This window comes from Trifolium pratense, linkage group LG7 (genome assembly GCF_020283565.1).
Source record: "Trifolium pratense cultivar HEN17-A07 linkage group LG7, ARS_RC_1.1, whole genome shotgun sequence".
NCBI lineage: Eukaryota > Viridiplantae > Streptophyta > Magnoliopsida > Fabales > Fabaceae > Trifolium > Trifolium pratense.
The window spans coordinates 5,244,327-5,260,235 of record NC_060065.1 but is presented as its reverse complement, the minus strand read 5'-3'; the positions used below and the strand labels follow the sequence as shown (position 1 = coordinate 5,260,235).

The window sequence follows — 15,909 nt, the reverse complement described above, 5'->3', positions numbered from 1 at the left end:
CCACACTTGTTTGATAAGAGGACAATGAAGGAAAAGGTGTTCTGTGCTCTCCAAACCATTAAAGCAAAGTGGGCAAACAGGATCAAGAGGAACTCGCCTTCTCAAGAGATTGCCTCTGGTTGGCCTCTGCAAGGAAGTTAATAGATAAACAAAGTCATTGATATCAAGGTTAGCATTTTCTCTGGCCTCTTTATGTTTCTGCATTATGTCATACATAAATATGTTCCACTCATAATTAGTTTACTTGTTCGTTTGGATTTGGATTTGGATTCCATAATCAAGAGATCTGGAAAAGGCTGACCTTGGATTTGGTTCACTGTGACACTTTTGGCAGCTAATCTTCATTTTGGCAGTTAAATAGCTACACTTTTTGGTAGGCAAACTTCTATATTCGCCGACACTTTTTGGCTGTTAAGTAGCAGCTTTTCTCTAGCTAAACTGTTCTGCTAATCTGCTAGGTTCTTTGTAATATTGTGCCAGCTAAAATTCAGATATCTTGATGAGAAATGTCAATTGGCTACAGTTTCTAATGTAGCTAATAACATGAAAAAATGTTAAAAAAAGGTGAATTGGTTACTTTTTTTAAATGCAGCTAATAGCATGAAAAAGTGTTACTATAAGATTTTAACGACATAGGGTATATACTGCATTTGGAAAAGTGTCACTAAAAGCAACAACGACATTTGAATGTGATTTAGTTACACTTGTTAAATATAACTAAATCTCTTATGTGTAGTAGTTTGCACATGTGTATTTGACTTGTTTGGTTTCTTTATAATTATGGCTACCGCTTGTGCTTTGAAATCTAACTCTTCTGGTACTATTGGAGAATGGACCATTCCAATTTCTAGGGAAATTGGATCCTCCAAAAGTAGGATGTGATTCTTACTCTTTTCAGTGATGATTCCAAGAAACTAGTAGTTTGAGCCCTTTTTTTTTGTGTGTGTGTGGGTGTGGGGGTGGTTCTTGGGGGCAGTATCGTTCTGCATAATTATTAATGCAGCATAGTAATATATAACCCCTGAGAGCACAAATGCTACTGTGGGTGCAAACATAGAGGACCCCTTTATTTAGTACCTCTGATCTCTGATCTTTGACATTCAGATCTATGCATATGTGGTTTTTAGGGAGTAAGGACTGGGTTTTGTTTTTTTAGGATTTGCCTTTTTCTGTTTTGTTGGATTTGGGCAGCCACAGGAAGGCTGTCATGTTTGAGAGGGTAATTGTTGATGGAGCTTCCAGTTCCGGAATTGCCATTGCATCCTAAGAATAGATAAAACATTCAGTGGAATGTAGGGCTCCTTCAAATGCTTCCCATAATTCTGTTACTCACAACTTGTGTTGATCCGGTCAGCTCCATTTCAAGGGTTTTTATTTGAATTTTGATCATCAATGCAAATTTGACTGCCATGCATCCACCTCGTAGCTATAGCTATTATCCATTTTGACACTTATCTCATCTTATCTGTCAAGTGCTCGAATTTTGTTTATTTCATCTGAGTTGTGAAGAATAGGGTGGAGAAATATGTTGTTCTAGTAAAAAAGAGTGAACACTTCTTTCTTTGGGAATTATTAAAATGAATTTCATCATTTTTTATGTAGTCACACCATGCCTTCAGAATATCTGGGTCATACCTAATTGACTGTCTAAGTTTGAGGTTTTCCTTTTAAGTTTTGATCTGTCTGTACATAAACCTCACTGTTTGATGCATATAACCTCTGGCTACATTTACGTTTGACTCATTAAAAGGAAAACCTTACTGTACCTGATACTTCCTTAACTAGAATTAATCTTTTACATGGGAAAGATCAATAATATAATCACTAATGTTATCTTCACACACACTTTTAATTTTAATTCTCTCTTTTTAACTCTTTCACCTGATATACGAAGTCTCTCTTCCAAAGAGTGCAGTGGCTCATTTCACTTCTTGTTGTGTTAATTCTTGCTCAGATTCTATATGCGGTTCTAGTGTAGCATCTCCATTGTCATGTTTATTTTTCATGAGAGTGGATCTTATAATCCCATCTATATCTCTTGGTTTCATGTATTCCAATGAATTTGGCCATCTTCATAGTGTTAATGGTTCTTTCTTGTGATTTCTTCTGGCATTTATGCATACAGTTGCTTTTTAAGTCACAATAGTTTCCTCATGTGTCCAAGAAGAGCTAAATTTGATTCACTGAATAACATTGGCAAACCAGGACTTTTATGGTACTTGCCAGGACAGGGTTGATATGCATTTTTGAAATTAAAAAGTGTGATCCAAATTCCATGAAGTTGCTTTTGGCTTAGCTAAAGATTTGCTTTTTTAACTTCTCCAATCATTTAAAAGTGGTATATCATATATTCTATGACTTTTGGCTTAGCTTAAATTGAACTTATATTTCATTCCCTCCTAAGTAGACTTAGAATTAGAACTTGGTTTAATAAATTGTTTGATTATGAGTTATTTGCTCTGCCATATGGATGTTTTGAGTTCTGCTTTTTTTTTACTCAACATTCTCATGAAAGAAGGATGCTTTTTTTTTAGCTGTCCTTTTTAATTTTACTGATTATCATACTAATGAGAGAAAAGGACACGAGGTATTAGTTTAAAAAGTTAAATACAAGTTTTCAGCTTTGACATAATTTTGTCTGTTGATGCAGTTTTAGGTAAGGTTAAGGACTTCCTAGAAGTGATGTCGGACGCAAATAAACGACTAGAACTTGATGAGAAGTTCAAAATTTCTTCTGTATATATTTGGAATATTCATCTTTGTTTTGTCCAACAGCATTTTTGGGGCTGCTGGTGAGGTTTACTCTGCTTCAGCCTTCAACTTGATAAAAACTTGAGATCACACTCCCAGAGCAAAGAGATTACTGATGCTGATATCTTAAACTGGGAAAACAATAAAGTGAAGAAAGCCTGAAGAACTTCTGAAATGGATAGTTTCAAGGTAAATTAAGCATAGATTGACCAGTTTATGGGTTAAAATAATTGTCAGTCTTAAGGCATTTGTCAAGCACGTGATATGACAATTCAATCACCACCTCTCCTGTCACCCTGTTCGATTCATGTATTTTTTTATTCATTCTATGCCATTTAATTTTTCTTAAAATTGCTTCACAGGTTACCTAATAATTATACAGGCATTGTTTTTGCAACCAAGTGTTGGTTAGTGAATCGAGGAAAAAAAAGAGCTCAACGATGAGGATGGTGTACATGATTCAATCTACAAGCTTAAAGGATTATGGTCTTGAAATGTAGTTTACTGTGATAATGCAGTTCATCCTTGGACATACATATGTGCTGTTCTGTGAACTTTCTAAACTCTTCTAGAGGTGAAAACATACGGCAATGCTCCAGATGGCAAGATTTATCAGAATAGATGCAAATTACAGATGTTTGACTAGTTTCGTGTCCTCTAATAGTGTCCATACTTTCCACCATTCTTCATGCAATGGCAATGCTCTAGAGGAGTTACCAATAGGATTGGTTAGTGAATCTAATTATCCTTCTGGTAAGACAAGGTAGCATGCGCATGGTAATTGGATAATCCAATTTGTTTTTGTCTTGCATGAAGAATTTCAATCATGAGGAGGTTTGTTTGTTGTCAATTGTGATTGCTCTGAAATTCAAAGTAATTTTCTAACAAGTCTTTTTTTGACAAGTCTTATTCACTTTAGTTATTGCTACTTGTTGAGGCTGATCTAGTTCCGCAGGTGACCGGTACTTATAGGGCTGAGTGCTAGGGTTGGAGCAACTCAGAATCTGGACTTTAGTATTTCTAACAAGGCTCTCACAATTTAATTGAGAAACAAATTTCGGCTCATGTGTGTAAATAGTATTTCAGTTTTAGAGGGAAGATAAAGGAGTAATTTGGAGTATGAACTGTGTAGTGATAACTTAATGAGCATGTAAGTTATATAAGTTGAGGTACAGTTTTGGTTCATTTGAAGAGCTTTATAATTTTATTTGCCTCGAATTGTTAAGCGTAAGGCTCCGTACAATGCACAATTTGAGTCATCTCAATTCAAACTTGGTTTTCTTGTTTTAAGTTAGAGTAACATATTATTTTTCTCAATGATTTGACTTTGTTATGTTAAACTAACTTTGTTATTCCTCTTTTAGATTTATAGTCTTGGTGAAATGCTTATGCTTTACAGGAAGAGTACAATTTTGAGTGTATGAGTAGCATTATGAGTGGGGTATACAAAGAGAAGAGAAATGTGGGTGAGTATGTCTCTTTATGAGAATATATGTTTAGAGTATTTGCTCTGCCACTAGAGAGATTGAGAGCTCTCAAAAGCTGTGGTTCAAAGTTAGAGAGGAGTCTAGGCCAAACATATTATTATAGAAGTTCTTAAAAATGAGAAGGAGCTTAATAATTACCCCAAAAAGGAGATTGAAGAAAATTCCAACAGAAAATTAGAGAGGAGCCTAGGCCAAACACATTCCCTTTTATTTATTTTTTTTTTATTATAAGTATGATTTACTTACATACTTATATGATAATACCAACAGAAAATTTTATTAAGATAATATTTGATAATTAGTCAAATATTTTAAAAAATAATTATTCAGTAATAATATAATTTTTTATACTATAATAATTTATTATATTATTGGAGTATAATGAGTTAAATATGTTTTTCATCTCTATAAAATTAGCTAATTTTGAATTTCGTCCGTATAATAAAAAATTACATGTTTTCATATCTACAAAAAATGTTGTTTTGTTTTTAGTCTTTTTTTTTTTGAAGCATTGTTTTTAGTCCTTAATGGACAAAGTTTTGACATTTTTTTAACATAATATGAACTTACATAGCTTTAACATAATATAGACACATTTCGAACATAAAAAGTTATATCATTAACTTTAAAATAAACATAAATTAATCGTAAGGGACTAAAAACAAAACATTTTTTTTTAGGAATGAAAACATGTGATTTTATTTTAAATGGACAAAAATTAAAATTTCGTAGTTTAACAACAAAAAAATGTATTTAACTCTATTTTTTTAGAATATCATTCATTCAAAATTAAACATTGTTCAAGAATATGTTGTCAAACAATTTTTTTACAAAGTTGTCCCCAACTCCTTGAGCTTTATGGTTCTGATGGATGTCATGTTTAACCTTATTGGCATTGCATGTAGATTAGTAATTGAAGAAATAACTGAAGCAGTAGAGGATGAGTCTTCTAGAGACAACAAAGCTCTTTGGAAAAATCACTGGTTCCACATATTCTATATCTGATGTTTTTTAGGTCCCCAACGTATCTTTTATACCCAAAAAAAATCTAATTTTGTCCTTGATAAAAACTTCGGTTCGCAAAAACTTATGTTTTTTCTAGTTCAAACTCAGGAAAAATTCGATTAACATTTCTATATTTTTGACACATACATGTTCAAAAATCCACTAACCTGTAAACTTCCTACGGACTAAACTAGCATTGATGAACTGCATCCCAATGTGTTGTGCCTTTCCACACCCCCTCTCCACCATCGTCTTACGAATCTCATTAACATTAACTTCTGTCTCGATAAACAATTCATTATAGCTAACAAATTCATTTTTCAAATCAAAATCAGTCGTAATAAATTATATGTCAAAAGCTCAGAAGGAAATACCAAATTTCCAGCTTCTTCGCTCTCTCTGCACATCGTAAACACAATGATACCTGCAGAGTCATTCGCCATTTGTAGGGATCCCCGAGTAAAGCTTTGTAATTTGGTAATTTATGGTTGTCATGCCAAAAACTTTGTAATTTTCTATGAAAAAAGGCTTGAACCACAATCCCAAAACCTTATGCTAAAAAAACAACAAATTAAGAACATCAATAGAACAATTACATGACAATAGTGAAGGTTCATGTCCAGTGTAGAAACATATCTCCTATTTCGTCTCGAATGTCCACCAAATGAAATGAAGATAAAATCGCAAACTTTAGACTCTCTTTCCACCTTCTCCATTTGGCTTTTGATGAAATTTGAATCAATAAGACGATTTTCTTCTATGAGTATAATTTCCTCCGGTAGAAAGTCATAACGAGTAATCAGGACGTCATAGAAACATTCGGCATCAAACCATGGGGAGTCCAGTGACGCTCTCTCGTCATCGAGGTATCTAAGACCCACTATTACTGCCCCTTTTGAAAGGGCATACATTAGGCTTGTGAAAACCTCTCAATTTGAAGATGAAGATATATTCAACAATTTTTTTATCGAAAGATAAGTGCATGTCACAAAAAGACCTATCAGAAGAATCAATTACTTTACTTCAAAATTTACCATTTTTCTAAGAACAATGTTTTCGGTTCAGCTCTTTCTGTTGAGTATCATGTTTGAGACATTGAAAATATATGTGAAAATGTGCATCCAAGACATAAATTAAACGGGAACCACATTAATCAACCAAACGTTCAAGACTCTCGATTGAAAGGAGAATAGTAAAATCAAATATCAAATTCATACACTCCAAACCATCAACAAATTCCATCTGTCAAGAATGCAAGAAAAACAAAACATCATTCACATGAAAATGTAAAAAACCGGATAGAAAATCCATGCAATTGATTATTCAATGCATACTCGAGAATTAATACAGAAAAATACATATGGTAGTAACCATATTCATATATATATATATATATATATATATATATATATATATATATATATATATATATATATATATATATATATATATATATATATATATATATATATATATATATATATATATATATATATATATATATATATATATCTAAAAGCTAAGAAAATACATATCCACTAAGTGCAAAATAACCTACCTCTATCATTGTGTATTACCCTACATAATAATACATCCATACGCGGAAAATAAAACACTAAACAAATATTTGTTAAATATGAAAAACAACAATAGGACAAATATTTATTTTTTATATACATAAATAAATAAGAGACAAATATTTACTATTGATAAATGCAAAAAAATAAGAAACAAATCTTTGCCATCAATATATAATTTTTTTTCTTTCAGAGATTCCATAAAGGTTCTACTATTTTTCTTGTGGAAAAGAACGGCGTGTTTATGAGGTTGATGAAAGAACGGTTCTACCACAAATTTATGTGCATTATCATCACTACAAGAGGACAGTCCGACGTTTCCACATGTTTTTTGTCAAGAGATTGCAAATGAAATTCAACTTACATTTTATTCTTCTTCGATGACAATAACAAAATGTTTCGATCAATGGCTTCTTGGACGGACAATCTGGACATAAGGTCGCCGTCGAAGAGATGGGCGGTGAGGAGAGGTGGGTGGGAGTACGTAGAGGAAGGGAAAAAACATTCCCTTAAATCGTCTAAAATAACACTAGGTAGACCGACGGTGAACCTAAAATAAAAGGGTTTTACTCTAATATAAAATTTACATCAGTTCTCTAATGTGCTTACTTGGCACTCTTGCATTTTATAGCTTTAGTGATGTTCTACAAATGGTTGTTTATTTTTTCATAAGGTGTTGATTGCTATTTTTCTAAGAATTATTTTCCGCACTCTTGATCTTTATTTGTTTCGCTAGGGTTGTCTAAATTATCTAAGATTTTTTTTCGTTTAAATTACTTTAATCTATTTCATGTCAAAATATTATTAGGTGACCTGGAGTGATTTTATCTGAACTTGGCCCTCCTGGAGGTTATAATTGCTGCAATGTTTCTCGTATAAAAACCGATAACATGGTCTCACACCACATTCAATGAAGACGAGCCGTTTTTTTTTTTTTGACAAAAACAAATTCAACTCATTTCATTAATCAAAATACTTTCAATACTAGGAGGAATCAAATCTAAGATACAACGACTAGACCAAGAATAGGCCGCCCTAGCTATAGTGTGAGCAACTCTATTCGCTTGACGCTTAATAAACTTCACCTCAAAGTTGGGATAATTCACTAACAAAGATTTAATACTAGAAATTAACGTACAAAACTCTGAAGTTCCAACACAATTGGAGGAAATTGCATCAACAACAACCTTCAAATCACTTTCAAAACAAACATTGAAGACACCTCTTTGAATCATTTCATTCATTGCTTCCTTGATTGCCATAGCTTCTCCTTCAAATGTGTTGAGTCTTTGATGAATAATATTAGAGCCTGGCCTGCTAGTATAAATCTTCCACGATAATCATGTATGCACCAACCCCATCCAGTTGCGCCGACATTGTTGAAAAAGCTAGCGTCAACGTTACATTTAAGCCGATTGTGGACTGGTGGCTGCCATTGCTCTGCTGTCTGTGTTGCTTGCTGGTTTTGTTGTTGGTTTCGGGTACTGTTCTCAGCCTTCCATTCATTCCAATAGTGCAACGCTTGCATACCAACTTGTCTAGCATTCAGCCTTTTATTATTCCATACCAAGTTATTTCTATTGTTCCACACACACCATAAAAGTGTAGCCATTTTTCCTACTGTCATTGCATCCTCCTTATAACAGATGTCTAGGAACAACTCTTGGATATTTGCAAATTGATGGATTCTAGATTGTATCATGTGTTCTAAACCCATCATTTCCCAGGCTTCTCTAGCACTATTACATTCCAAAAATAAATGCCATGCGTCCTCTTCATCTTGTAAGCACATGGGACACTCTAAAGGACATTGCACATAGTGCCCTGTTAGACGGGTTCGGGTTGGTAAGCAATGAAAAGTTGAAAACCAACATTTGTGTTAATTATATGGAAATGAAATTCAACGCACTTTAATTGACACTTAGAACATAACATTCACATATTAACAACAAATTACATTTGTAATTATTTTCATATTTTATTTTTGCAACACAATTTTCACCTCTTAGACTGTAGCCACAGATGGAGCATTCATTTTTTTTTTTTTGAAAACTTGGTACCAACCCCAAATGGGTCCACAGATGGAGTATTCATTAAGTTGTTTGTGTTAAATATGTTTGGATCTCAACCCTAAAAGCTAGCACAAAGGGTGAAGTTGCCCTCACATATTTATACACTTCACATCCCGGGAACCTAAGCAATGTGGGGCTTCAAACAAACTCCGACAACACAAACAACATATTCAACAGTTTGAACATGCCACAACTTGAACACCTAACTACTTTCATAGCAAGTGCAAGCAGAGGCTAAAGCTGAAAGATATAGAAAATTAGAAACTATGAAAATGAGAACCTCGGTTCCCAAGGAGCACCAAAGAAAGGAGTGAACGGAGAGAATAAAAAGAACCTCAACACATGCTGAAAGATATAAAGAACCACGCTGAGGATATTACATTATAACTCATTGACAATTCCTTGACACATCAAAATCAAAGGTAGATATGCGAAAACATCAGATAAGCATTTTAATGGCTTGCAGGCCGCGTGGCTTCCCTTAGAAACTATAAAGCAGAATGAAGTAGAATATTTACCTCTTAAGCACGAGGCAACACTTCTGTTGGCCATGTACGAATATACAAGTAACCTTTTCGTTGGTGTCATACAGAAGCCACATGATCGGAGGAGATTTTTATTTACAACCATACTGATCATCTCAACTTCAGTCTGAAACTGAAGCTCCCCACCAAATGTGCGCTCCTCTTTAAATCTTTTGACACCAACCAATGAGCCATCTGCAAGGCGTCCTTTGCACACCTTACCAAATCCTCCCCTTCCAAGAATTTTCTTATTGCTGAAACTATCTGTTGCAATTTGCAATTCTCGCAATGAAAGGCTGCCCAAGATGGACTTCAGGATCCTCTTCAGCAGTAAATATATGCAAGTAAATCAAAGCTATATATATGCTGCCAAAATTTATATGCTGATCTCCGTGACTTAGATGCACACAAACACATCTTAAAAAGCTATATATATGCTGCCAAAATTTGATCCAAATTTTTTCATAATCAAATGAATTTGATGCCATGTAAATTAGTGGGTATACTTTCTGTATCGAATTGAGGACCTAAGATATGTGGCTGAAATTAGAGAACCAATGTATGTTTATGAAGAAGAAATAATTATGTTATGTAGTGTACTAGTTTGAACTTGAGAAGCCGAAAAACTAAGATTTTTCAATAAGCTTTGGAGCGTTTGACTCTATTAGTTTGAACTTTTGAATCATGTCTCTATAACCCAAACCTGTCAACTAGTATGTTGCTACACTCCTTTTGGTTTGTACAATAATCCAATTATTTTCAGAACCAGATCAGCTAATTCAATAAAAAAAACTACCAGCAAAAAATTGAACATGCCATTGAGACTCGAACAACAACGGATAGGGATACAAGCAACACAAGCAACGACACAATGAAGGGATAAGCCTATGAGGAAAAAATGAATGCTAACTTACCCCGTCTTCCACACTTAAGAATGCCAACTAGCTCGTTATGTTGGCAGTAACACACTCCATTAATTTTGCGCAATAATCCAACTCAACCTCCCCTTCTCTAATGAAATGAAATGCAAGATCAACTGATAAACTAATAGGTCACCTGGTATGGATATGTTCGTGACTGTCATGATATGGACTTACTGTCATACTACCAAAGGATGTGAAACCAAAACAGAGAACTCGTATCATCACACCAATATTATAAACTTATATTTTTGCTTTCGGGCTATTAACAGAAAGAAGCTAGTTTCAATTTTGGGTATGGACAATCACACCAATGACAGGAGGAGACTCAGATCAGTTTTTCGGCTTCTCAGAACTATTGAACAATTGATCAGTTCAATATATAAAACATCCTAATAATTAAATGGGTGGGATTTCTCATTAAAAATCAATTAGTCAAATTCAACTGGTTTTTTTCTTTCTGTTCATTGACGTCTCTAATTTATTTTTAGATCGTACTGAAATTGCAGTCCAACTCCAACCTATAAATAATAGAAAATAGAAGATGGCCTAGCTAAAATAATAGTAAAGAAGCACTTGTTTGCTTATTTATATAGCTTAATATAACTTAAAGAAGAGGCAACATTTCAACTTCATCCGTCATCAAATCAGTAGAAAAACTTGTTATCTATCAGACATGGATGGCATTCCGCCAAATGAGACATTTAGGAAAGCTGATGGTCAGACATGATTCATACATGGAAACAGGCAGTTAATTATACATAATTAAAATATGAAACTTAATTTATCTCGTAGTTTGTTGGATGCAAACATAAATAAACATGAAACAAAGTATGGCGATAAATAAAAAGAACAAGATGGATTAGAGAAACAACATTGTATCTTTGTCTCCCAGCATAAGATCAACACACAAAAGGAGCACAAGCGTGGTTGAGGTGGCTGCAACTGAGCCTAGGTGGTGTTTCTCCTCCGAGTTTGACCATAGCCTTTTGAGCAAGCTCCAAGTTAGTAACTGGACCACCACGAGTCTCTTCAAATACATTGAGTATGGAATTGGTAAAAGGCCCATATGATGTGTGCTTGTAGCCGGTTGGTGGGGGGAAGACTACTTCTGATACATTATTAATGTTCCGGAAGATTGAGGATATCTACATGAGACAAGTAGGTGCATGATATAAACCTATAGTAGCCAGTGACAAGTGTGGGAACAAGTTGTTTAGACTTGATCTCTGCAAAAAACTCATCAAAAGTTAGGTGACGTCGTGGTGGTGGTGGTGTTCTAGGACAAGGACAAAGAGGTTTAGGTTGAATTAGGCAATCAGATACAAATGTGAGATTAAGACCCAGTTTGACGGCTCTATACATAAGTGTCCTGAAATATGCATCTTGTATGTGTTCTTTATCTGGAGTAAGAATAAGTCCATCAGAACAGCCATAGGCAATGAGGTGGATGAAGAGGATGTCACCTGGATAAGAAGAGAACTCAACCAGCCTGTATAACTGATCACGTATGTTGGTCACAGTGAGTTTGGTGTCTTCTTCGTCCTCAATGATCACAATTATTTTATCCTCTGGAAACCCTCGCTGTTTCATCAGGTGCTTTTTCATCCTCAATATCTGCGCTCACACAGTCACACATCAACACTCTTCATGTTCTTCATCATCTGCGCCGGCGGCTTCAATCCAACCAACACAGCCTTCTTTGTCGGTCTTCTCTTAAGCTTCTCCAACAACGGTGATGATGTTTCAAGATCCATCTCATCAGCCCTCTTCTTCTACTTTTACTATATTTTAGGTGGATTTGTTATTTTAATTTTTTCGCTAAACTATTGTAAGTAACTTTAAAGATAAGTTTTTCATTTAATAAAATTATAGAGATAATTGTTTTTAATATAATTATATAATAACATAAAAGAATATATTGTTAAGAATTAAGACAAATAATTAACAATAAAAAAAGACCACACTTGTGTAAAAAAAAATAAAAAAAAGAACACACTTTAAAAATAATTCAATTAATCTAAGTAGATAGGAATTTATCCCGGGATTAGTTTTGTCAGGAACATAATAATGAAAACTCTACTCCAAGGAATTTTACAAAAATGTTTGGTTAACAATTTAAAATGCTAAGCCACGATCTAAATAAATAAAAAAACAATTTAAAATGCTTGGGAATATTTTTATTTATTTTATAAATAATCAAAAAAACCCATCCATAGTGGGTTGGGTATGGTGGGGGAAAATTTGCAAGATCACTATGCTAATTCATTATAACCACCTGAAATATTATATTCCAACCTTCTTTATCCGTGAATAACATTCACATAAACATGGATATATAAGCTTCCTAGAAATAATTTATTGCAAGGAATGATTTTTCAATCCTTTTACCAAATATGGTAATAAATATTTCCAATATTATATTCCCATAAATCCACTTTGTAATGATGAAACAAACATCCCATAAGTCATAAGATGCTTGACTATAAACAGGGCAATTCAAACCGTTGAAATGACAATGAAGTGCAAGACATAAAACTAAACTTTTTTTTTTGTTACAATAAAATTAACAAATAAAAAAAACCTAAATCGTACCTAAAAGAAAAAAATAACCGGAAAAAAACCAGTGTATTTTGAGTTTGGCGTACCTAAATAAATTAATAATACTACTGATTTTAATCACCAAATTAGCCGATTACCAATGAAATTTTATATTGTACCAAAAAAAATGACATTTTATAAAATGCAAAATAAGTAAAATAAAATAGGACTATGATAATAATGGAGGTTTTTTTTTTTTGACAAAACTATGATAATGGAGTTAACTCTCAAAGGAACGACAATATATAAAATTTTCAATTCAAGTAAAACAGTTCATACTGGTTGAATTCAGATCCTCAAATTCACATCCAAAAATATGAGTAGTACATCCTCCCAAACACACAGTAAGTAAACAAACACCCTAGAAGATTGTCCCATTATGCAGAAGTTCTACTCAAATGCATCATCATCGTCATCAGGAAGTGGCTGATGAGAAGCTTTTTCAAGCTCATTCTCATGTCTGCAAAGCACCAATACAAAGAGAAATTCAGGATAAATGAATGAAAAGAGTATTACAGATTACTGCAAAAAAAAAAAATCCAATGGAAGTTATGGCTCATAGTATATAGTATTCCATATTCCTAAGTGATGTGGATAAAGGGAAAGGGAAATGATAGTGAAGAGAAGGGAAAGTGATGTTGCACTTGAAATAATAATTTCCAAATGTTTGAATATATTTTATAAACACAATCACATACACAAGTACGGTGGCAGCATGAAGAACTTATTTGAACTTAAAAACACAATCAATGATATACAGCTAATGATATGCCCTCCATGAAGTTATTTTCACAATATTTTCATAAACTCGTAAAAACAGCACGTAGAAATGATTTATACAGCGCATGTACAGCATTTAAACCCATAAGCTCTTTGGACCATAAAAACAGTTTATACATTAGTTCTTGTATGATAAAGAGTTGTTTAATGAAGATAAATAAAACTGAATACTGCCCTCATATCCATGATGGATGTGACAACTTAATTTTAGAAAATCATTTTAAATTACTAAACTTTATTTTAGAAGATCATTTTAAACTACAAAACCACAGCTTGGCAATGTTACAATCTACATATTTTATCATGACAATGACGACTGACGTAGGATAAACAATTAAATAAGTTGACAAAAGATAGCTTACTGTTGTTGTGCAACTAAATCAATTTGGACTTCTGGTGGAGCCAAAGCAGGAGATTCTACAAAGTGCAGGTTAGGATCACTGCAAATTGACAAAAGTTAGAAATAATTAGTTGATTTGCATTTAACATTTAAATGTGTTCTTGATGACTCTAGAAATTAGAAAATAGACACCAACCCAGCAAGTTTCCTAGCAAGATAAAGAAAAGGCTTCTCAAAGTTATAGTTGCTCTTAGCTGAAATCTCATAGTACTGCAAATTCTTTTTCCTGTGGAAGGTAACCTGCTTTGCCTTCACTTGTCTGTTCTTCACATCAACCTTATTACCGCAAAGCACAATTGGGATGTTTTCACAAACCCTGAAAACAATTGTCCAAAACAAAAAAAAATACCAGAGTAAGATAAACGGCTTGGTCATGAATATTAGGTGTTCAGCAACAGAAAAATTAAAAAGTTTCAAGGACTTGATTTACATACCGGCAAAGATCACGGTGCCAGGTAGGGACATTCTTGTATGTTAGTCTGGCAGTAACATCAAACATTATAATCGCACACTGGCCATGGATACTGTAAAATAAAAAAGAGCATGTTAAAATCAATTAGATTAGAAAGGGGAAAATGCAGACACACAAACAAAAGTGAAGGGAACTTGTATCATTGCAGACCAAACTCACACAAACTGTTCTAATAAAATAAAAAAAAAGCATTTCATTACATTTTTTATAACTAGAAATAGAATTCCGACTTAATTAACTCAACCCCGCAGGAATAAGGACTACAAAAAGGACATGCAAAGCTACAGTACTCTGTTACTAATTAATCCCAGGGCATCAAGGCTAAGAAACAGTATATGAGACAATAACACAGTATGCTAAAAGAACTAAAACCACACGCTTCAAATCTTTACAGGATATATACATGTAATATAAATAAAACAAGCAACCCAACAAGTAATGCTGTAAATGAGCATCAGCTCAAAACATGCAAAGCAGATGTAAACGGAACTTGATTCTAAGAATTAAACAATATACATTCTAATCTTCTACTAATTACAGTCACTTAAAAAATACGCATAAAAACAAAAGTATACAATATTTGACATTAAGAATTATTTATCTTCAAAGAAATGAGAACGATACTTACTAATATCCATCTCTGAGACCACCAAACTTCTCTTGACCAGCGGTATCCCAACAGTAGAACCTAATCTTTCCACAGTTTGTGAAGAAATCCAATGGATGCACTTCCACACCAATGGTTGCTGTTTAACAATCAAATCAAATCAAATCAACAAATAAATTACTTAAAAGCTTATTAATTAATAAGAATAGCTTAAAACCCTAAATTAGATTAAAAACGAATCTCACGTTCATATTTCTTCTCAAATTCTCCGGTAAGATGCCTCTTCACAAATGTCGTCTTTCCTGCAAATGATCGATAAATCAGATCCTATTGAATCGGTGTTCATATGTTACAGATTTCTCACAAAGGAAGAAGAAACTGAAACCTGTTCCACCATCGCCGACGATGACAAGCTTGAAGCTCGGATAATCAACGGTTTGCTGATTGGGCAAAGCCTACAACAGAAAAAGACGATCAAATCTTAATAATTGAAACAACGAAAAGAAAAGTGAAAGGTTAGAGAAAATTCAACATACCATAGGGTTTGAGCGAAGAAGTTAGCGTAGTTTGAACGAAGAAGAGTTGTGTGAGAGTGAATGAGTAGTGAAAGAATGAGTTAGTTAGGGTTTTTATATTAGAAAAAGATTTGGAGTTTGAAAGAAAGAGTGCGTGAAACTGACGCAGATCTTCCGCTCTTTCTCTTCAATTGGGCT

At 33.6% G+C, this 15,909-nt stretch overlaps 1 protein-coding gene and 1 long non-coding RNA gene across 2 annotated transcripts; one reads left to right on the top strand and one right to left on the bottom strand.

The window, feature by feature from the left end:
- The first annotated feature begins 382 nt into the window (after positions 1–382).
- LOC123896777 lies at positions 383–3,172 on the top strand. Its single transcript, XR_006804580.1, has 3 exons — positions 383–2,338; positions 2,651–2,940; positions 3,114–3,172. It is a non-coding gene; the product is annotated as an uncharacterized LOC123896777 (long non-coding RNA).
- A 9,985-nt stretch (positions 3,173–13,157) lies between these two features.
- LOC123899004 (GTP-binding nuclear protein Ran-3-like) lies at positions 13,158–15,899 on the bottom strand. The gene is made up of 8 exons (XM_045950059.1): positions 15,733–15,899; positions 15,582–15,651; positions 15,442–15,498; positions 15,218–15,335; positions 14,552–14,641; positions 14,254–14,433; positions 14,080–14,157; positions 13,158–13,397 (listed from the first exon to the last, which is right to left on the bottom strand). The coding sequence occupies exons 1-8, from the start codon at positions 15,733–15,735 to the stop codon at positions 13,328–13,330; spliced, it is 666 nt and encodes a 221-aa protein (XP_045806015.1). The 5' UTR covers positions 15,736–15,899; the 3' UTR covers positions 13,158–13,327.
- Positions 15,900–15,909: the final 10 nt, after the last annotated feature.

Bases quoted from the DNA above. Each gene is read 5' to 3' on its own strand.
- LOC123899004 (XM_045950059.1), bottom strand. The intron at 14,642-15,217 runs GTAAGTATCGTT...TTTATTTTACAG, and splicing joins GGTCTCAGAGATGGATATTA to TATCCATGGCCAGTGTGCGA. The intron at 14,158-14,253 runs GTTGGTGTCTAT...GTCAATTTGCAG, and splicing joins CTTGCTAGGAAACTTGCTGG to TGATCCTAACCTGCACTTTG.